This window comes from Rhinoraja longicauda, chromosome 13, assembly GCF_053455715.1.
Source record: "Rhinoraja longicauda isolate Sanriku21f chromosome 13, sRhiLon1.1, whole genome shotgun sequence".
Taxonomy (NCBI): domain Eukaryota; kingdom Metazoa; phylum Chordata; class Chondrichthyes; order Rajiformes; family Arhynchobatidae; genus Rhinoraja; species Rhinoraja longicauda.
The window spans coordinates 1,891,503-1,914,517 of record NC_135965.1 but is presented as its reverse complement, the minus strand read 5'-3'; the positions used below and the strand labels follow the sequence as shown (position 1 = coordinate 1,914,517).

The 23,015-nt window shown below is 40.8% G+C and overlaps 1 protein-coding gene across 6 annotated transcripts in view; it reads left to right on the top strand.

Moving 5' to 3' along the window:
* Positions 1-23,015, top strand: part of eif4g1a (eukaryotic translation initiation factor 4 gamma, 1a) — a 114,572-nt gene that overhangs the window by 60,000 nt on the left and 31,557 nt on the right. For all 6 annotated transcript variants that reach the window (XM_078410180.1, XM_078410185.1, XM_078410184.1 and 3 more), the window contains 6 exons: positions 6,952-7,043; positions 8,497-8,689; positions 13,915-14,048; positions 19,134-19,250; positions 20,922-21,095; positions 22,813-23,010. In XM_078410180.1, the coding sequence (XP_078266306.1) occupies positions 6,952-7,043; positions 8,497-8,689; positions 13,915-14,048; positions 19,134-19,250; positions 20,922-21,095; positions 22,813-23,010 (908 nt within the window). The remainder of the gene's footprint in view (positions 1-6,951; positions 7,044-8,496; positions 8,690-13,914; positions 14,049-19,133; positions 19,251-20,921; positions 21,096-22,812; positions 23,011-23,015) is intronic.

Here is a 23,015-nt window from a genome sequence, read left to right as displayed (position 1 = left end):
GTGCAAGGGGGAGGGATTCAAATTTTTAGGACATTGGAACCAGTTCTGGGAGAGGTGGGACCAGTACAAACAGGACGGTCTGCACCTGAGCTGGAATGGAACCAATGTCCTAGGGGGAGTGTTTGCTAGTGCTGTCGGGGAGATTTAAACTAATGTGGCAGGGGGATGGGAGCTGGAGCAGAGAGACAGAGGGGTGTAAAATGAGGGTAGAAGCAACAGGTAGCAAGGTGAAAAGTAAAAGTGGCAGGCAGACAAATCCAGGGCAAAAATCAAAAAGGGCCACTTTTCAACATAATCGTACAAGGGGTAAGAGAGTTGTAAAAACAAGCCTGAAGGCTTTGTGTCTCAATGCAAGGAGTATACGTAATAAGGTGGATGAATTAAATGTGGAGATAGTTATTAATGATTATGATATAGTTGGGATTACGGAGACATGGCTCCAGGGTGACCAAGGCTGGGAGCTCAACATCCAGGGATATTCTATATTCAGGCGGGATAGACAGAAAGGAAAAGGAGGTGGGGTAGCGTTACTGGTTAGAGAGGAGATTAAAGCAGTGGAAAGGAAGGACATTAGCTTGGAGGAAGTAGAATCGATATGGGTAGAGCTACGAAACACTAAGGGGCAGAAAACGCTAGTGGGAGTTGTGTACAGGCCACCTAACAGCAGTAGGGAGGTTGGGGATGGCATCAAGCAGGAAATTAGAAATGCATGCACTAAAGGCGCAGCAGTTATAATGGGTGACTTCAATCTACATATAGATTGGGTGAACCAAACTGGCAGGGGTGCTGAGGAAGAGGATTTCTTGGAATGTTTGAGAGATGGTTTTCTAAACCAACATGTCGAGGAACCAACGAGAGAACAGGCCATTCTAGACTGGGTATTGAGTAATGAGGAAGGGTTAGTTAGCAGTCTTGTTGTGCGAGGCCCCTTGGGCAAGAGTGATCATAATATGGTAGAGTTCTTCATTAGGATGGAGAGTGACAAAGTCGATACAGAAACAAGTGTTCTGAACTTAAAGAAAGGTAACTTTGAGGGTATGAGGCGTGAATTGTCCAAGATAGACTGGCGATTGATGCTGAGAGGGTTGACGGTGGACATGCAATGGAAGGCATTTAAAGGTCGCATGGATGAACTACAACAAGTGTTCATCCCAGTTTGGCAAAAGAACAAACCAGGAAAGGTAGTGCATCCGTGGCTAACAAGGGAAATCAAGGATAGTATTAAAACAAAAGATGAAGCATACAGATTAGCCAGAAAAAGTAGCATACCAGAGGACTGGGAGAAATTCAGAGTCCAGCAGAGGAGGACAAAGGGCTTAATTAGGAAAGGGAAAATAGATTATGAGGGAAAACTGGCAAGGAACATAAAAACAGACTGCAAAAGCTTTTATAAATATGTCAAGAGAAAAAGATTAGTTAAGGCAAATGTAGGTCCCTTGCAGTCGGAAACAGGTGAATTGATCATAGGGAACAAGGAGATGGCAGACCAATTGAACAAATACTTTGGTTCTGTCTTCACTAAGGAAGACATAAACCGTCTGCCGGAAATAGCGGGGGACCGGGGGTCTAAAGAGATGGAGGAACTGAGGGAAATCCAGGTTAGTCGGGAAGTGGTGTTAGGTAAATTAAATGGATTAAAGGCAGATAAATCCCCAGGGCCAGATAGGCTGCATCCCAGAGTGCTTAAGGAAGTAGCCTCAGAAATAGTGGATGCATTAGCGATAATTTTTCAAAACTCTTTAGATTCTGGAGTAGTTCCTGAGGACTGGAGGGTAGCTAATGTAATCCCACTTTTTAAAAAGGGAGGGAGAGAGAAAACGGGGAATTATAGACCAGTTAGCCTAACATCGGTAGTGGGGAAAATGCTAGAGTCAGTTATTAAAGATGTGATAGCATTACATTTGGAAAGTGGAGAAATCATCGGACAAAGTCAGCATGGATTTACCAAAGGCAAATCATGTCTGACGAATCTTATAGAATTTTTCGAGGATGTAACTAGTAGAGTGGATAAGGGAGAACCAGTCGATGTGTTATATCTGGACTTTCAGAAGGCCTTCGACAAGGTCCCACATAGGAGATTGGTGTACAAACTTAAAGCACACGGTATTGAGGGTTCAGTGTTGAGGTGGATAGAAAATTGGTTGGCGGACAGGAAGCAAAGAGTAGGAATAAACGGGTCCTTTTCGGAATGGCAGGCAGTGACTAGTGGGGTACCGCAAGGCTCAGTGCTGGGACCCCAGTTATTTACAGTGTATATTAATGATTTGGACGAGGGAATTGAATGCAACATCTCTAAGTTTGCGGATGACACGAAGCTGGGTGGCAGTGTTAGCTGCGAGGAGGATGCTAGGAGGCTGCAGAGTGACTTGGATAGATTAGGCGAGTGGGCAAATGCATGGCAGATGCAATATAATGTGGATAAATGTGAGGTTATCCACTTTGGCGGCAAGAACAGGAAAGCAGAGTATTACCTGAATGGTGACCGATTGGGAGAAGGGGAGATGCAACGTGACCTGGGTGTCATGGTGCACCAGTCATTGAAAGCAAGCATGCAGGTGCAGCAGGCAGTGAAGAAAGCGAATGGTATGTTGGCATTCATAGCAAGAGGATTTGAGTTTAGGAGCAGGGAGGTTCTGCTGCAGTTGTACAGGGCCTTGGTGAGACCGCACCTGGAGTATTGTGTGCAGTTTTGGTCTCCTAACCTGAGGAAAGACGTTCTTGCCTTAGAGGGAGTACAGAGAAGGTTCACCAGATTGATCCCTGGGATGGCGGGACTTACATATGAGGAAAGACTAGATAGACTGGGCTTGTACTCGCTGGAATTTAGAAGACTGAGGGGGGATCTTATAGAAACATATAAAATTCTTAAGGGGTTGGAGAGGCTAGATGCGGGAAAATTGTTCCCGATGTTGGGGGAGTCCAGAACCAGGGGTCACAGCTTAAGGATAAGGGGGAAGTCTTTTAGGACCGAGATGAGAAAACATTTCTTCACACAGAGAGTGGTGAGTCTGTGGAATTCTCTGCCACAGAAGGTAGTTGAGGCCAGTTCATTGGCTATATTTAAGAGGGAGTTAGATGTGGCCCTTTTTGCTAAAGGGATCAGGGGGTATGGAGAGAAGGCAGGTACAGGCTACTGAGCTGAATGATCAGCCATGATCATATTGAAGGGCCGAATGGCCTACTCCTGCACCTATTTTCTATGTTTCTATGTTTCTAAAGTGGTGAAGTTTAACGGTAGATTAGAGTGCCGGGATTTTTCAGTAACGATTGTGGAAGATTGGTAATATGGGGGCAGAAAATTTTGACTAAACTAGTGTGTAATATCAAAGCAAATAGAAAGAGCTATGTGTATATAAAAAGGAAGAAGTTAAGCCCAGGTAAATATAGAACACGAGTGGAATGAGACTGAAATGAATAACAGGAAACAGAATATCTTCACAATAGAAGCCACTGCAAACATCGCAGACACCACATCAGATGGTTTAAAATAGCAGGGAAGAACTTGTAACAGAGACGCTCACAAAGACCAAAGTATTAGAGAAACTAATGGACTATAAGCAGAAAGTCAAAGGATTCAAAGGATTTGACTTGGGGTTTGTTTTTAAAAAGTGAGTGTTGAAATAGTTCTTCGATTTGAAGTTTTTCAAAATTCACTGAATTCCTCGAGGAGATTCTCAGGGTTGGGACTTGCTTGTAAGGACAAAAGCGTAGACTTGTTTGGGATGGCCAGCATTGCTTTGTGTGGGGGAGGTCATGTCTTACAAGCTTGTTTTTTGATGAGGTGCCAAAGATGGGGCTGTGGATGTTGTGTACATGGCCTTCATTAAAGCTTTTAAGGGTTAGGCATGGGATTCATGGATGTGCTGGCTCTGGAGAGGGTCCAAAGGAGGTTTACAAAAATGATCCCAGGAATGAGTAGGTTAACCTACGATGATCGTTTGTTGGCACAGGGCATGTACTCGCTGGAGTTTAGACGATTGAAGGGGAACCTCATTGAAATATACAGAATAGTGAATGGCTTGCATAGAGTGGAAATGGAGAGGATGTTTCCACTAGTGGGAGAGTCTAGGACTAGAGATCACAGCCTCAGAATTAAAGGATGTTCTTTTAGGAAGGAGATGAGAAATTTCTTTAGTCAGAGGGCGTTGAATCTGGAATTCTTTGCCACAGAAGGCTGTGGAGGCCAAGTCAATGGATATTTTAAAAGCAGAGATAGATTTTTGATTAGTACAGGTGTCAGAAGTTATGGGGGAAAGGCAGGAGAATGGGGTTAGGAGGGAGAGATAGATCGGCCTTGATTGAATGGTGGAGTAGATTTGATGGCCTGAAGTAGAATGACCTAAATTCTACTCCTATCACTTATGAATGAATAAGTTTATTGGCCAAGTATATACATATACAAGGAATGTGCTTTGGTGCCCTGCTCACAAATGACAACACAAACATACAGTTAACAATTAAGAATAAAGCATAAACACATCAAAACAAAAAGGATATGACTTGGTAGATTTGATGTAAAGTTGGCTTTTCTGTGAAAGAGTAGTGATGGAAGTATTAAGTTGATTAAAGGTCTCTGACCAATGTTCTGTAAGGAATATTGCTGTGACCTCTGTTTATGCTTGATTACACTTGAGTGTAAAGGTAGATGGGCCAATTAGTATCTTTGCAGACGACACAAAAATTGGAACTACGTGTATAGTGTGGGAGGTTAACAAAGGATATAGCAGGATTTCAACCAATTGGGAATGTGGGTGGAGAAATGGCATGTGGACAAGTAAAGCATTACACTTTGGGAGATAAGTGGAAGAGGAAGGTAAACAGTAATGGCAGGACCCTTGAGCATTGACATTCAAGGGGATCTGGGGGTGCAAATCCACAGCTCCCCAAACATAGCAACATGAGTGCTCAAGATGTTAAAGAGGTGTATGGTGGATTGGCTTGCCTTCATTGATCGGGACATTGAGCATAAAAGCCTGTCATGTTGCAGCTGTATAAAACTTTAGTTTGACCATATTTGAAGTATTGTGTGCATTTGTCGTCACGATGCTGTAGGAAGGGTGTGGCGACTGGAGAGGATGCAGAAGAGTTTTGCCAGAATAACAGTATAACAGAGCTTTATTTGTCATTCGGTACCGAGGTACCGAACGAAACTACATAGCAGTCATACAAAAAAAGAACACAAGACACATAACCCCAACACAAACGTCCATCACAGTGACTCCAAACTGTGATGGAGGCAACAAAACTTCCACTCTCTTCCCCACGCCCACGGACAGGCAGCTCGTCCCCGACCGACCCGCACAGTCCCCGCAAGGGGGTGGAAGTCCCTGCGGCCGAGACTGGAATGTGTAAGGTGAGATTGGACAAACCTGGATTTTTTTTCCAGTGCATTGGAGGCTGAGTGTTGACCTGAGAGAAGTATATACATTTAGGAGAGGATTGCAATCCTATAAAACAGTCTGAATTGCAATATTTCATAATGCCAACCTTCTTCATTGTGCATGCATCAAGAGAAAATACAGACACAAAGCTGGAGTAACTAAGGAAGGAACTGCAGATGCTGGTCTGAAGAAGGGCCCCGACCGAAACGTCACCTATTTTGTCCAGAGATGCTGCCTGACCCACTGAGTTAATCCAGCATTTTGTGTTTATCATCAAAAAATATTAGTTTTGCATTTATCTTATTTTTTTCACACATTCTGGGAGCAAATATTTCAAATATTTGCGATAGTAATTTGTGAGTTCTTTTAGGGTTGACTTCCTTTACTTGAAGAGCAACAAAATTAGGAGTTTCCTGTATTACGATTTTATAGGAATATATATATATATATATGCTAGCGAGGCTAGGCATTAGAGTAAGGTGTCCAGCTTTAGTCCCCTTTCGAGATGGTGTGTTGGAATCAGTCCACCAGAACAATACATGTGATAATCTCATTGTCCTATCGTGAGTAACTAAAAAGTTCGATCCTTTTTATTTTTGAGTTTAGAATGAGGGAAGATCTCTTACAGGATCTTTGAGGGTATGACAGGATAAATGTTTTGATGTGTCTGCCAGCTGGAGAGTCAGATGAGGAGATGGTAATAAGATAAGCGGGCAGTCATTTAAAACTGAAGTCAATATGAAGTTCTTTGAGAGAATGGTAAGTTTCTGGAATTCTCTACCCACGAGGTTTATGCAGACCAGGTAAACTGCCAATATATTATTGATAGATTATGGAATTGGTGGCTAGGTGAACGGACAACAGTGCAGTTGAGAGAGGGATAAAATTGGTTATTATCTTGAATGGTGGTGAAAGACCAAGTGGCCATGTCTTGATTGTGTTTAGTTTTTTCCCCTAATTGTTCATGAATCGGTTTAATTGTTCTAACGTAGAGTTAACTCTCGTTTTATAGTAATACAAGTGTGCCACCGATTTTCCAGCACCCTTGGAGCCTTTCTGAATTATCCATTTTGCCTGAGCAACAGAGGACATGGCCTACAAGGGACTGAAATACTGGCCCGCGGACGTTGGCTTCGGTAGTTGGCTATGGGAACTGATCTGCCGGCTTCAGCTGGCCTGGAGTTCCAGTGCCCTGGCCGCAGGGGGCTAACTCTACCTGCCGATTGGCTGTGCAGGTCGGCCATGAGAGTGGAGATGGGCTAGAGTTCCAGAGCCCTGGCTGCTAGGAGCAAATTCCACCCACTAATTAGCGCAGAGGTCCCATTGACGTAGAGACCAGCCACCTTACCCGGACGATGTGCCACATTTTGGAGGGGGGCTTCTAGTGGGATTTCAAGCGTGCACTTGTATTTTTGTCTGGTTTAAAGGAGCATCAGTTGCTGGAAAATCGGTGGTGGACCTGTATTTAAAATAGTCGTGCTGATCCTCAACTGTGCTAATTTATTCTTGATTCCTACTCTTGACTTGGATAGTTTCTGCATGCAAGTTCACTGTCGTCTCTTCTTTTCAGCTGCAGCTGTATCTGTGCCAAAGAAGAAGAGGAAAATGAAGGATTTAAACAAAAAAGAAGCAGTTGGAGATCTACTCGATGCTTTCAAAGAGGTATTGCAATATCAAGCAAAACAAGTTAGAAATACTATTTACAGCAGATGATTGCAAAACATGGCTTTTGGCAAGACCTTTTGGTGCTAACTTGTACATATGTAAATGGCACTAAGTGTGCAGGTCAGACTGCTGTATAATACATCCTCTAAGGTATACAGTAATTTACCTCCTTGCTATTTCCAACTTTGCTGATCGCAAGTATGGATCAGTGCAGAGCCTTTGTGGGGTCATTGACAAGCTGATAGGGTCAACAAAAGCATGGCAAATTCTACACCAGTAGAAAAATTGAAATGCTGGTTAGTTTGTAAGTAGCAAGAATTTGGGCAATATTCGTGTTTAAATGAATTGTTTTTCTTGTACATATGCCATTGAAGACTAATATTCTGCTGTGAGGAAGGATTTGAGTGCAAGCACACAAGGGGATCTTGCCACGGTGATATTTAGAATAGTTGTATTTGGCCATGCCGTGATTACACCTGGACACTTACTATAGAGGAAAAACTATAGAGGATCACAATGAATGGCAGTGCTGGCTCGAAGGGCCAAATGGCCTCCACCTATTTTCTATATTTCTATGATGCTTCTTTGAAATGTTCTACCCCATAAAATTGTGGAGAGTGACTTCAGAACAGTGAGGTTTGTCGATATCAAAGGAATTGGGGGGGGCATGGAAGTATTAGAAAACACGACAAGCCACTATTTCCTTAAAAGGCTGAGGAAGTTCGGCATGCCCCAACAACTCTCACCAACTTCTACAAATGCACCCGTAGAAAGCATTTTATCAGGATTCATCACAGCCTGGTTTGGGAACAACTTCATCCAAGACCGCAAGAAATTGCAGCAAATTGTAGACGCAGCCCAGACCATCACACAAACCAACCTCCCTTCTATTGACTCAATTTATACCTCACGCAGCCTTGGCAAGGCCAGCAGCATAATCAAGGATGAGTCGCACCCTAGCCACTCCCTCTTCTCCCTTCTCCCATCAGGCAAACGGTAAAGAAATGTGTGAAAACTCTCCAGACTTCCCAGCTGTTATCAGACAACTGAATCATCCTACCACAACCAGAGAGCAGTCCTGACCTACCATTTACCTCATTGGTGACCCTTGGACTATCTTTGATTGGACTTTACTGGCTTTACCTTGCTCTAAACATAATTCCCATATGTATCTGTACACTGAATAGCTCAATTGTAATCATGCTTTGTCTTTCTGCTGACTGGATAACACGCAACAATAGCTTTTCACTACCTCGGTACACGTGACAATAAACTACACTAAGTAAGGCCTGAAAAACGTATCTGAGGTAGAAGATCTGGCACAATCTTGTAGAATGGTGATGCAGGCTCAAGCTGAGTGCCCATTATGAAATCCAACATAATGTTTTGGATACATGTCTCAAATTATGTCAGTTGTCATCTGAAAAATAACGGGTTTATATTTCTGCAGTCTCAAGTAAAAGAACCTGCAGCTGAATCTGTTGCCCAGCCTGCAGCTGTAGGTGTTGAAGTGACTGAAACAATCCCTCCGACTCGTGACGAACCCGATGAAACCTGGGAGGAGAAGGAAGATAAACAAGATGTAGAAAACATCAAGCCAGATGGAATGAAGTTGTCAGATCAAAAGTATCAATATAAAGAAGGTGAGCTCTCAGCAATCAATACTAAAATGCAACGCTCACTTTGGGGCTGTAAATCAATCTTGCTGAATGGAAACAGTTTATCTTCATGATTACCAATGGTGCAATGAAATAGAACATTGTCAAAAGGAAACCCTTAAATGGTAATAAGGGTACAATGCATTACAGGTGCTCCTCAGCTTCCCATGGGGTTCCGTTCTGAGAAACCCATCGGAAACTGAAAGTATTGTAAGTCGTAATGCACGCGGTCACGTGGACGGAAGCGAGCTGCGGCTCGCTACACGTCGCTGCCGTTTGCACCATCGCAAAGTCGAACTATCGCAAGTCGAGACATCGTAAACCGGGGAGCACCTGTATTTATTTTGTTAATTAAATTTGTACTATTCCATCCGTTTCTGTACTTTTCAATCTATTTTGCATGTACCATATTTTAATTGGGATATTGTGTTTTAGTATACAAATGAAAGTTGCCAGGCTTTGCTACCTGTAATAGACTTATGCTCATCTAATAACTTCATTTTTAAGCTTTTGATTTACTCATTTGTCACAAGGTGGGATATACTGATAAAAATCTAAATATTTTAGCTGAATATCAGATACAAATATTGCAAGTACTTATGATGTAGTCTCCACTGAAAAACTTTATACTGAAATTTCTGAGCCCAAATTGCATGATCAGTTTAATTTATTTCCACTTTCAGGCAGGCAATATATTCTTTGTGAAGTGCAGTGGGGGGAAAATGTGAAAGTAGCCTTGATGTTAATTTCATGAGATTGTTGGCTGTTCTGGAATCTGATGTCCCCTATTCTACTTTACTGCTTAGACACAAAATGCTGGAGTAACTCAGGCAGCATCTCTGGAGAGAAGGAATGGGTGACATTTCAGACCGAAACCCTTCTTCAGACTGAATATACACAATTAATCTCGACCCGAAACGTCACCCATTCCTTCTCTCCAGAGATACTGCCAGTTACTCCAGCATTTTGTGTCTACCTTCGATTTAAACCAGCATCTGCAGTTCTTTCCTACTACTTTACTGCTTCCTACGCAAGCAGTATTTAATTATTTTAATGGTATGTTTACATCTAGAGTTATGTCACCAGAGCAATTTATTATGAAATTTTAGTTTTAAAGTTTGTTGTATAGTTTTTTCTGGATTTGTCGCTTTTTACCATCACAGTATGTCCGGTTAACTTGGCTGTTACACTGTTTCCAAGAATCCTCGCTGATATGTAACCTCTATATTTGAAATATTCCATCACTGGGTGACAACTTTCCATGAAGGGCCCATAGATTTGAAATAAATTTTGTTTTTATTTCCTTACCATCATCCCTCAAAGCCAAGTCAGAATAGGAAATGGAAATGAAGATGTGAAATCTTCATTACTCTTTTGTCCAGTGACCTCTGTTTCATGGATGTTATCATGATTGTCAGCATGGTCATTGAACTGGAATTTTTGTTTACGTTAATCCAATAAAATATTCCTAATGGGCTCAAGTTCCATCTTTTTTTTGACTGCTTGCTCAGACAAGCCCACTACTGTTTTCTTCCAATCTTCAGAGCCCGTAGAGAATTAAGGTGTCTATTTTCACTGAGCAATATTCATAATTTTGTGGCCCCATCCTCCCATGCCAGCATTTGTGCCTCTTGCATTCAATTGATCACTAAAACATTTGCCAGGAAAGGAGTGAAATAATTTTGTGGCATGTCCTGTTCTTGTACTCCTGACCAAGTGCCAGATAGTATGACTGGATCCACACATCATGGCTGTAAATCATGCTCATACTTGCCTCTCACTGTAGTTTGTCTTTTGGTATGAACCATATTTGACACTATACTATTGATACTTGTTTTCTAATTGTAGATTTTTGCATTAATGTCTTGATGTTTGTAGTCTTCTTTTCAATCTCGTAGCATTTGAGATTTATGTATTGTTTCTGATTTTGTGTGTTGCTCAAGTCAATGTTACCAGTGAATCTCTACAAGATAGATTTTCATTGGACCTGTACATCACCATAGTTGTTCATATAACAAAATAGACTTGGCTTGAGCCAGGTAGCACCTGTGGAGACCAAAATCATTAATGTTACAAGTAGATGGCCATTATCAGACTAGAAGAAGTTGAAAGTTTCAAGATGAGGAGACAGTGGGTGAGGAAAGTGCTAAATGGGCAGTTTGTGGCCAGATGCAAGGCAGAAGATTGATGAAAAGATCAGGCAACATAAGTACTGTTTTAGGACAAAAAATGTGGTTTAAGAACTGGTGAAATAGAAGGACCATTCTTTGCCGGAGTGGGGAAAAATGTGGGTGTTGACAAAGTGTCACGTCTTGTCAAACTCTTACTACCAATGAATACTTCCAAAATGTTGCCATTGTGTTTTAGGAAATATCGCAAACAAATACACATTCAGCTTGCTCCCACAAAATAATGGCACATTATAACCAGATCAGTTATTTATAAATACCATCTAGGGTGTTGGATTATTTGTGTCTATTCAAAAGAAGCTGTTTTGGGAGTAGGATCTCATCTGCCACTTTTAGGAATGGATAACAAGCCTGATGTGGGCATCTTCTACAGCTCTGACTTATATGTTAGAACCTTTACATATGTCTTTGTTTTTTCCACATCAACTATTCAAGGAATTTGTAAAGGCTCTAACATACTAGTTAGACACCCTTTTTGCTCAGGATTCCAACATCTGACATCCTTTCTAATCAATCTGTCAATCTATGCCTTAAAAATATCCATTGACTTGGCCTCCGCAGCTGTCTGTGGCAATGAATTCCACAGATTCACCACCCTCTGACTAATGAAATTCCTCCTCATCTCCTTTCTAAAGGTACATCCTTTTATTCTGAGGCTATGGCCTCTGGTCCTAGACTCCACTAGTGGAAACATCCTCTCCACATTCACTCTATACTATTCGGTAATTTTCAATGAGGTCCCCTCTCATCATTCTAAACTCCAGTGAGTACAGGCCCAACGCTCATATGCTGATCCATTCATCCCTGAGATCTTCCTCGTAAACCTCCTCTGAACCCTCTCCAGTGCCAACACATCTTTCCTCAGATATGGGGCCCAAAACTGCTCTCAATATGCCAAATGCAGTCTGACTAGTGCCTTATAAAGCCTCAGCACTATATCCCTGATTTTGTATACCAACCCTCTCAAAATAAATCCATTTGCCTTCCTTGCTACCGATTCGACTTGCAAATTAACTTTTGGGGAATCCTGCACCAGCACTCCCAAGTCCCTTTGCACTTCAGATTTCTGAATTATTTCCCCATTTAGAAAATAGTCTATACCTTTATTCCTACTACCAAAATGCATGACTCCGCACCTTGCTACGCTGTATTCCCTCTGCCGCTTCTCAGCCCACTCTCCCAACCTGTCCTTTTCTCTCTCCCAGTTTGGTCAAAAGGGTTTTGATCTCAGTCGACTCCTTTTCTCTTTCCACCGATGCTGAAAAAAAAATTAAAAACTGCAAATACTGGAAATCGAAAAATCAGAAACTTTTGAAAACAGCAGATCGCTGTTTTCAAAAGTTTCTGATTTTTCGATTTCCAGTATTTCCAGTATTTAATTTTTTTTTCAAGAAACATCAATTTGTGTTCAAGACAAATGCATTATTTGGATGTCAAATTGAAGTTTAGTGGGAATTTGCTTATAATGCTATGTCTTGGCATTTGATCAGTTGATGGTTCTACTTTAGGAAGCTTCAATTCTGACAGCGACCTTTGAGGTTAGGGTTAATTCCAGTATAATTTTCCACATAAATTATATGTTTCTATTCTATGTTTTCTATGTTTTCTTTTCTATGTTTCTATAAATGGATTTGGAGAGGTAATATATACATCATTGGTACTAGGGTTAATTTGGTGCATACTGCACTGGGTATATCTTGTCAAGTCTTGAGAATCCAAGCGCAATTTCTTAATGTTAAAATATCAACCCCTCTGAAAATCTTTAATTTTAACATTACCCGTTTTTAGCATGCTAAAGCAATGCCTATTATGCATTGGTTTATTAAAAGTAACATATCAACTAGATACTAATGAGAAAATCCTATGTAATACTGTTAGTAAGCAATTACAAGGTTCTACTTGGGACAATGGCAAATAAACGGTGCAATTGTCTTAATTTGTTGCGGTTACCAGTTTAGACAATAGACAATAGGTGCAGGAGGAGGCCATTCGGCCCTTCGAGCCATTCAATGTGATCATGGCTGATCATTCTCAATCAGTACCCCGTTCCTGCCTTCTCCCCATACCCCCTGACTCCGCTATCCTTAAGAGCTCTACCTAGCTCTCTCTTGAATGCATTCAGAGAATTGGCCTCCACAGCCTTCTGAGGTAGAGAATTCCACAGATTCACAACTCTCTGACTGAAAACATTTTTCCTCATCTCAGTTCTAAATGGCCTACCCCTTATTCTTAAACTGTGGCCCCTTGTTCTGGACTCCCCCAACATTGGGAACATGTTTCCTGCCTCTAAGGTGTCCAACCCCTTAATAATCTTATACGTTTCGATAAGATCTCCTCTCATCCTTCTAAATTCCAATGTATACAAGCCTAGTCGCTCCAGTCTTTCAACCTATGACAGTCCCGCCATTCCTGGAATTAACCTAGTAAACCTACGCTGCACTCCCTCAATAGCAAGAATATACTTCCTCAAATTTGGAGACCAAAACTGCACACAGTACTCCAGGTGTGGTCTCACTCGGGCCCTGTACAACTGCAGAAGGACCTCTTTGCTCCTATACTCAACTCCCCTTGTTATGAAGGCCAACATTCCATTGGCTTTCTTCACTGCCTGCTGTACCTGCATGCTTCCTTTCAGTGACTGATGCACTAGGACACCCAGATCTTTTTGTCTTTTTGTAATTTTTTTGTCTTGTACCCGGTGTTTAAATTAGAAGACAGGTCATTTAGCGACTTTAACGTTGACATGATGGAAATTTGCAGCTGAGTTTGTTCTTTGCTCCTGAGGTTCTTCAATCCAGCACAGTTTGTAAATATGTTTGGTGCTTTTGCTCCCTTGTGTTGTGGAGGTAGAGCTGAGGGCCTTAGACCAGACAAGTTTGTTTTAAGAACGACCAAAGACCAAGCTGCCACAAGATTTTTGAGAACAAAGTTTGGGGAGGGAAGAATGTAAGATGGTTGCAGTGTTTTATAAAGTTGAAATGTTATGATTTGACTTTTAACTATTCTAATTCACCCCATTAGAAAATTGGAAGCCACTTAATCCTGAAGATAAGAAGAAATATGACCGTGAATTTCTCTTGGGGTTCCAGTTCATCTCTGCTAGTATGCAGAAACCTGAAGGTCTACCAGCAATTAGTGATGTTGTGTTGGATAAGGTAAGCAGTGCACCCCTTGATCAATTGGTTGTTTCAGCAAACTAAAAGTAATGTTTTTCAAAATAGTCTGTTGCGTTTGATTGATGTAAATTTTTGTGGCTCCAACTGATGCTCTTTTATTCTATTGGGTCCATATACCTGCACCTGGTATTTGCTTTCACCTTCCTGAGAGCAAATTAAAAGTAAAGCTATAGGTTAAAGGATGAGTGGGGAATTTTAGATTTGGAAATTTTATTCCTTATTTGTATGTAGGTGATGGGTACAGAAGTTATGATAGTTTTTATGATTGGGAATGTAACCATCTTATTAAACCGTTTTAAAGCTGGAGTTTTTTACATCACTGTTACTTTCTGTTCCAGTTTGAAGTTATGTTTGTATATTTTGGCAGTTTGAGGAGTTTTGTTGACTGGGCGTGGTCATTGGTAAATTTCCCCATTTAAATGATATTTTAAACAAAACCTGGCTTCAAACTCTGCATCACAATACATGCCAGTTACTGTCACCAGGTAACATTTATAGAAATATCAGATTTCTTCATTTAGTTCAAAAATCTCTAAATTATCTCTTGATGTGAAAATAATTATGGATTATTAGAAATATCCATTCAAACCAAAAATGAAACCTGAGTGGTGATCGCACCCATGAGCAGACCTGAAAGGAATGCTACAACTTTCGCGTTAGGAGAGATAGTTGTGGTCTGGACTGGCAACCATCTTTGACGTGATTCTCAGCAGTGGAGGTGACCAGAACTGTAGAGTAAAACTTGCTTTCTGGAGTTGTGTGGTAAAAGGTTTTGATGTGGTGGAAGCCAATTGGTATTCATGGTACTCTAATCACCATGTTTTTGCCAATCTAACAATCTGGAATAATTCTTTTCTGAGTTCTTTACATGCATATCGTGAGAATTTCCCATTATCTGTTAACTTTAAATTTATTCCCACATTTCTAAACATAGATGTGCAGTATTAAATATCCTGAATGGGAGATTTTTCATGGCTAAAACTTTCCCCCTCCTGTAGAGAGAATGCAGAAGGAGACTTAATTGGTGCCATTAAGCTTGAGAGTATGATGTGTTTCCAGAAGCCACACATTTAAATGGTACGATGAGTGGTGTGCCAGTGTGAGATTCTGATCATTGGATCTAGCTCTACAGCATGTTGTTTGAATGACCCGCTCCACTTAGAACGACACCCGTCTTTCCCCAAATCTGTCACTTTCCTGCATATGTATTTGAAAAGTAATGTCTCAGAAGTTCCTATGCAATTAAATCTGCATTGTTCCTGAGAAAGCCTAAGTGCTTCATGTTTCACAGGGATTACTGTAATAGATGGGCGGAGATTCAGTGTGCAGAAGAGACTGTTTCCTTGCTGTGTAGCTATGACTGGGCAAATGGCAGCTTTCCGCACTTGATCTTGATTACAATAACTTCAGATAAGCAGCTTTTCCAGCTGTGTATTCGCTTTCATTGTTTATTTTCCCTTTGTGGTGTTTTCAGATTTCATTCACATTACACCTCCTGCAGATAGTGTAACCTTTGGTAATTTATTTCCAGTTTTCTTTATGCTGGCACCACCATCTAACACTCCATCTTTTAAACATTTTTTGTTTGCCTTTTTCTCCACAATGTTAACTGTACCTAAACATTTTCCATTTTCTGATTAAAGACATTGACCTGAAACCTTTAAATCTACTGAAGGAACCCAATTCATAACTGGAGCGAAATGGACAATTGACTTTTTGGATCAAGACACTCCACAGGTGCTACCTGACCAGCTGAGTTCCTCAGCAATTTGATTTTTGCTCCAGACTGTAGTGGAGATTTCTAGTAGCAATCTCCTTGACCTGAAACATTAGCTCACTCTCTCTGCGGATGCTGCAGCACTTTATTTTTTAATCTGCAGCTAGCATTCATTTACGTCGATCTTTATAGCCATTGCATGAACTGATTTATTCACCATCATTGAAATTCATTATTAGTCCATCTGTCAACTTCCCCTCATTCCCCCATTTTCAATACCATAGCTTTTATGTAGGATCCAGATTGTTCCCTGTTCTCAGCATAAGTAATCTATACTGTTTTCCTCGGGAACCACTTCTTTACTCTCTCCAAGGCTGTGACATAGTTAAATGTGCCAGGAGTTATAAACAGTGGAGTTGTGACAAAGTATTTTGTAAAAGTTTGGTACGACTTCCCTTTTTGTATTTAATAGTCGGTACCAAATCCTATTTCCAGGTAGATTTCAGTCTAAAGAAGGTTCCTGACCCAAAACATTCTGTCATTCCCACCAAAATGCTGCGTAACCCTTCCAGCACTTTATATTTTGCTACAGATTCCAGCATATGCAGATTCTTGTGCCTCCAAACAATATGCAGATTCTTGTGCCTCCAAAGAATTATGGTGTATGTTGTACGCCATAATATTTTGCTTTCTTCTCCACCCCCCATCCCCACCCCACAACTACCCTGAGGGTGTGAATATGCGCAGCAAATCCTTTTGGTCTTGTTTTATTGCAGATATAATTGCATCATTTATCTAAACCATCTGAGTTGGACTCTTGGTTCTACCCAATTATTTTTCATTTGAAATGTTTCTTATTTTACTTTAGCATGTCCTCTGGGTCTGCTGCTGTTGTCCGTGTGAACTTTGTGGTATTAAGTAGTAACTCCAATTTCATCACGCCCCCCCCACCCCACTACCTCTGTTTATATATGTCATACAGCATCAACACCTTGTTGTGATGCATGCTTCTCTATTATTGTCATGTGATTATTGCCTGCTTTCTATCTGAATACCACCACATAATATTGTTCACTCGCTCACTCAATGTAAGCTTTGCCATCACTCATCCTCAATTGTCCTTGAAAACTTGAAAGAAGAAAAAATATGTGGTAACTGCATGTATTCTGTCATGGCATCATTTGGGTTTCCTTGGAGAATTGAAGCCAGGTCATTGACGATGTTGAGTCCACACCCTGGCTCCCAACAACAGTGACTGTTTCAAACTGGATCCTGTGTGGAAATTGGGTCTACAAATCTACTGCCCTTTCAAATTTTAATTATTTTCAAAGTAACGAGTTAGTTGTGGTCCACATTGTTTAGCTGCAGCAGTGCATATTTGTTTGCCTTGAGCTATAGATGTTGGATTCCTCTGAATTGTAGCATTATGGCAACCGACTATTTCTCTGTTCAATATTTGTTCTTCAACTTTGCAGTTTTCTTAAAGAAAGTGCCTGATATCAAGCAGTATCATTCCCCCACTGTGCATGTTCCATATTATTTCCCCCTTTGGGCCCAAATAGGTTGTTCCATCGATGCTCCATCGAGAGTGTGCTGGCATACTGTATAACCACATGGTATGCCAGCTGCTCAGAAAAGGACAGGAAGGCCCTTCAGAGGGTCATCACGACGGCCCAGAAGATCATCGGCTGCTCACTGCCCTCCCTGGAGCACCTGTTCAGCCTACGCTGCCTCAGTAGAGCAGGCAAAATAATAAAAGATCCATCCCACCCCGGCCACCGTCTGTTTGTTCTTCTGCCCTCTGGTCGACGTTTCAGGTCGATCAAATCCCGAACAAACAGACTTAAGAACAGTTTTTACCCCAGGGCCATACGAGAACTGAACACTACTTTCTGCACTAGGTCACACTGTTAAAACGTTTGTATTTAATATATTTGTATTTATTTGTTTTGCATTTATTGCATATATGTTTTTACGCACCGTCAGGATTGCTATTTTTTAATTTCGTTGTACTCGCAATGACAATAAATGAATATTATTATTATTATTGTTATTATTAATGATCCACTTTCCTTCAATATTAAAAAGCTGAACTGTTTGAACATTTTGATTACCCTATTCGGTCGAGAGTCCAGGAAAATGCTATCTTACACTTGGCTTCTATTATAGAACAAATGATTTGATTTTACTCTTTGTGTTACATTAAGGTTAATTATATATATATAAATATATCTTTTAGCTCTGTTCCCTTTTTTAAAGATTAATGAATTGAGGTGCTACTACATTTTAACAAGAAAAGGTATTAACAGCATCTAAGTTTAAGCAGATCAATAATATAGTTCTAAACTACTCCAGGTCAGAAGGAGAATGAGCAGTAGACAGGAAAGGAACTTTGTATGTGGAGGTTGAGCTTCTCTCAAAGAATGAGGAATACTCTGCCCGTGGTGAGTAATGTAATTCCTCTGTTTTTCTATCAACCTCCACATCCAAATAAATTGAGGATTTGAAATACAGTATTATGTTTATCCTGCTTTTAAAAAATATAAAAGCATGACAACTCTTGAAAATGTAACTGCTCCAATCTCCAGTCATTGTTATTGCCTGATTTAAGAAAGATAAAGGGGGGGGTCAATATGCAAGGCATCAAGGCCAGTGCTTGGAAACTTGATGCATTGCAGGTGGTTGGCTAGGGAAGAATTTGGAGAGATGTGAAGCAGGGCATGTGATCAAGGAAGGGGGACTTTGTATCATCAAAGAGCAAGAGGAGTGGGTGATCAGTGAAGGTTGTAAGTTGGAGGAGGAAGATGGTTGCCAGACTCCTCAATAGCAGCCTTCCTGCACTTATGAATTTTGTTCAGGTGAAGTCAAACGAGTGGTGTATGCCATTTTATATGGCAGGCATATGAATATTCATCATAACTAATGTGTGTAGCAAGTTCAGCTTGTAACCTCGCCTCAAGATGAAAATGGTCCTGAAACAAGTTTGGGCATCTCTGGGTAGTATGTATAAACTTTCGATAGACACAAAAAGCTGGAGTGACTCAGCGGGACAGGCAGCATCTCTGGAGAGATGGAATGGGCGACATTTTGGGTCGAGACCCTTTTGTCTTCACTCCAGAGATGCTGCCCGCTGAGTTACTCCAGCTTTTTGTGTCCATATCTTTGGTTTAAACCAGCATCTGCAGTTCCTCCTTACACATGTATAAACTTTCCTCGTCCTTGATAATGACAGAAAGTTTGAATTTTATTTATTGCTTTTGATTTGTATTTGCTTTTATCGGTCATTTAAATTGTGTTCTACTTATTAACTATTAATGTGTTTGATTTTTTTTTTCTCTACTATACAGGCAAACAAGACTCCTCTTCGTCCTCTTGATCCAAGCAGGCTGGCTAATATGAACTGTGGACCAGACTTCACTCCGTCCTTTGCGCAAATAGGGCGGCAGCAGATTGGAAGAGGGCCAGTAAGTTGAACTTTTGAAATCATAATCAATGTTAACCGTTAATATTTTAAGGTGGTGGCATCTTGCGTATGAGCTTTTGAGCACAGGTGCCAATTTTGAAAGCCTTCTGCTTGGTATAATTAAAATTCTGCAGGCTACCAAATTCTTTGTATCACTAAACACTTCAGGAAGACAAATACCTTAAAGTAAGACACAAAGGGCAGGAGTAACTCAGCGGCTCAGGCAGCTTTGCAGGAGGGCATGGATAGGTGACATTTTGGATCCGGGTCCTTCTGACTGATTGTAGGGGTGGGCGAGAAGAAAGCTGGACGAGAGGAGGCGAGGCCAAAATGTGGCATGTAAGAAGATTATCAGATCATGAGAATTTGTTGGCTTTTAGTTTGTAGCGTCATACGGCGTGGCCACAGGCAGGCCCTTTGACACATGTACATCTAAACAAATCATAAACATGTCCAAAAGTTTCGTAAAAATTGCGACAGTAACTGCGATCAACTACAGCTGGTTCCAGATACCTACCACCCTTTGTGTTTAAAAAAAAGGGTAACATCTTAGGTTCTTATTTAATATTCCCCTCCCCATAACCCCCACCTTAAACCTATGCACTCCAGTTCTCTATAGTATCTACTCTTGGCAAAAGTTTCTGTGTTTTTACCTGATCTACTCCTTTTTGATTTTGTGCACCTGATCTTCCTACACTCCAAGGATAAAGCCCTAGCCTGCTCAACCTCTCCCCACATAACAGGACTGGAGCTGCTGGAGGAGGTAGTTTCAATCCTGTTCTAGTTCCAGTCCTGGCAACATCCTCAAAGCTTCTCTCCACCCTTTCCAGCTTGACAACATCTTTCCTATAACGTGGTGACCAAAACTGAACATAATATTCTAAAGTTCCCTTGGAACATTCTTTAATTAGTGAAAGCTTCTAACTTTTTTGATTGCCAGGTGTTTATGTTTATTGTCCTTACAATGCAAAGGACATTATAGCACATTAGGCTTGATGGATGTAGTCAAATTTTGTTTTAGCTTTCCACGTATTTAAAGCACTCACAGAATGGTTATAAGTATCTTGACTTTCTATTATTGGAGGAGGAAACTGAAGCAAGGAGAAACGTAATTTAACCCAACCTAATTTGTCTCATCCCTGGGCAATTTGATCTCTTGCCCCCACAACTAGGTAACTTGTTTTTTTTTTTTTTTTAAACCCTACAAAATAGGATTCTTAACTGGCGCTCACCTTTGATCACCCTAACGCTTAGCTTTACTTTCTGGCCTTGCATCTTCTATAACCAAGTGGTTAACAATCACGTTTAGCGAGTTATTTCCAAAGCTAAATGGCAATGTGATATGTTATTGCTTATCTGTGCTTTTTCCTCATTTGGGCTGAATGCTGAACAAGCACTGGCAAGCAGGCGTGATGAAATTAATCCTATTCCTAACCTTGAAGCCAAATATATGGGAACACGGGGTCCTTCATTGTGAATATTATAACTTGTTTTAAATTGCTTGCTTCAAAGAGATGATGCCTCATAATTTTGTTTCACAACCTACTTTTAAAGTGTACTCAGAATTGCCTCTTTATTATGTACCAGATTTGAATTAGTAGTTTAGAGCTAGCCCGATGGAAACATTTGTTCCTCAAAGACCAATTGTGTGTATGTTCATTGTTTTATCTAGCCTTCAGGTGTAGGCCCAAGAAGATCTCAACAAGGCCAAAGAAAGGAGCCTCGCAAAATTATTGCAACAGTATCCCTAAATGACGACATACAACTTAAGAAGGCAGAGCATGCTTGGAAACCAGCGGTGAAGAAGCCATCTGATGAGGAAGACTCAGATTTGATAAAAACACAGGTAACCATGTGGCAAAATTGTTGACGCACTTTTACACTTTTACGCTTTTAGATTTTCTAGATTTGTAATGGGTGTTGATATACCCTCGCCTCTGTAACCTTGGCATTCATTTTAATGATAAACACCCATCATTAAAGTGGCTGAAGGGCAGACTTTGATCATGTTAGAAGGTAACTGCAGGAGATTAGGGAAAAATTCATTTATTATGAATTTCATTTATTCATTTATTATGAATTTTTAATGCTAATTTGACTCCCTGATTTTAGGGAAATTGTTGACGTTATACAATGGCTGAATATTACTAGTTTTGGTAGTAAGATCTGAATATAACTGCTGCCAGATATATTCAGTATCAGCAATATTTGCTCTCATTTCTGCCAAACTATTCTTGCACTATAGTCCAATTGTTTGAATACTGGGCAATGTGGCATCTTTGGCATGCCATTTTGACAGCTGTCAAAAGTTACAGATAGCTCAATGCACGAGAGAGTGGGCTGGGCCCTGGAAGTATTGCCTTTATGCTGATAGTTACCACAGATAATTGTAGTCTTGCAATGGACTTGAGGTCATAGTCATACGCATAAACTGGTCCTTTGGCCTAACTCGTCCATGCCGACCAAGATGTCCCATCCAAGCTAGTCCCATTTGTTTGCCTTTGGTCTATATCCCTTTGTCTCTCCATGTACGTATCCAAATGTTATTGTATCTGCCTCAACTACTTTGACAGCTCATTCTATATAGCCACCACCTGTGAAACTGTTGTTCAGCCAGTTCCTATTAAATCTTTCCCCTCTCACCTTAAACCCATGCCCTCACGTTCTTGATTCCCCTGCCCTGGGGAAAAGACTCTGTGCATTCACCTTATCTATTTTCCTCATGACTTTATACACTTCTATAGATCACCCCTCACCCAAGGAATAAAGTCCTACTTATATACTTCTAGGAGGTCTCCCTGCAACCACTGGTGTCCCAGAGAAAAGAATACAAGTCTGTCCAATGTCTCCCACTAATCCATGCATCATTCTGGTCAACCACCTCTGCACCCTTTCCAAAGCCTCCATTTCCTTCCTATAATGGGGGCGACCAGAATTGCATCATAATTTTCTGACTCTGTATACCCGATCAAAGAAGGCAAGCATACCATGCGTCGCCTTTACCACGCCCAGGAGCTATGGACTTGGATTCCAAGATCTCTGTACATCAATGCTATTAAGCTTATGGATCAGTATAATTTTGAAAAACGCACATATAAGGCTAGGAATATGTTTTAAATTTTTTGATTTTACCATAATTATAACTCCCTCTTAATAAGTGCAGGTTCCTTTTTGGCAAGGATTTAATTTGAGTTTTGTGATTTGTACTGGGCATTATCTTCTGAACAAGTAGCTGGCGCTAAATCTCCTTCCTAGCTCTGTTCCCTCCGTGAAGAATATCTGTGCTTTGCTAAGCCCAGAAATGCCTCCGACCCACTGAAAAATCTGTCTGCCCCCTATTTTAAAGTTACCCTTTGACCACAACTTGCTACATGAATAACACTCACCACCACCTTCACCGTCAAATTCTTACGATCGGATACTGTGATTATGCACGTCATAAATTGTAGTACCTAGTTTGAATGTTGCAAGAATCAATAGAAAAAAAGTATGGCAATGTTATTCCTGTGATTGTTGTGCTCATGTCAACACAGATGAATGCAACTTTTTTTGTTCTGGTTTAGGAGCTGTTCCGTAAGGTGCGCGGTATTTTGAACAAACTGACACCACAGATGTTCCAGCAGTTGATGAAACAAGTTGCAGAATTGACAATTGATAATGAAGAGAGGCTTAAAGGTGTTATTGATCTGGTGTTTGAAAAAGCAATTTCAGAACCAAACTTCTCTGTTGCCTATGCCAACATGTGCCGCTGTCTTACAACTGTAAG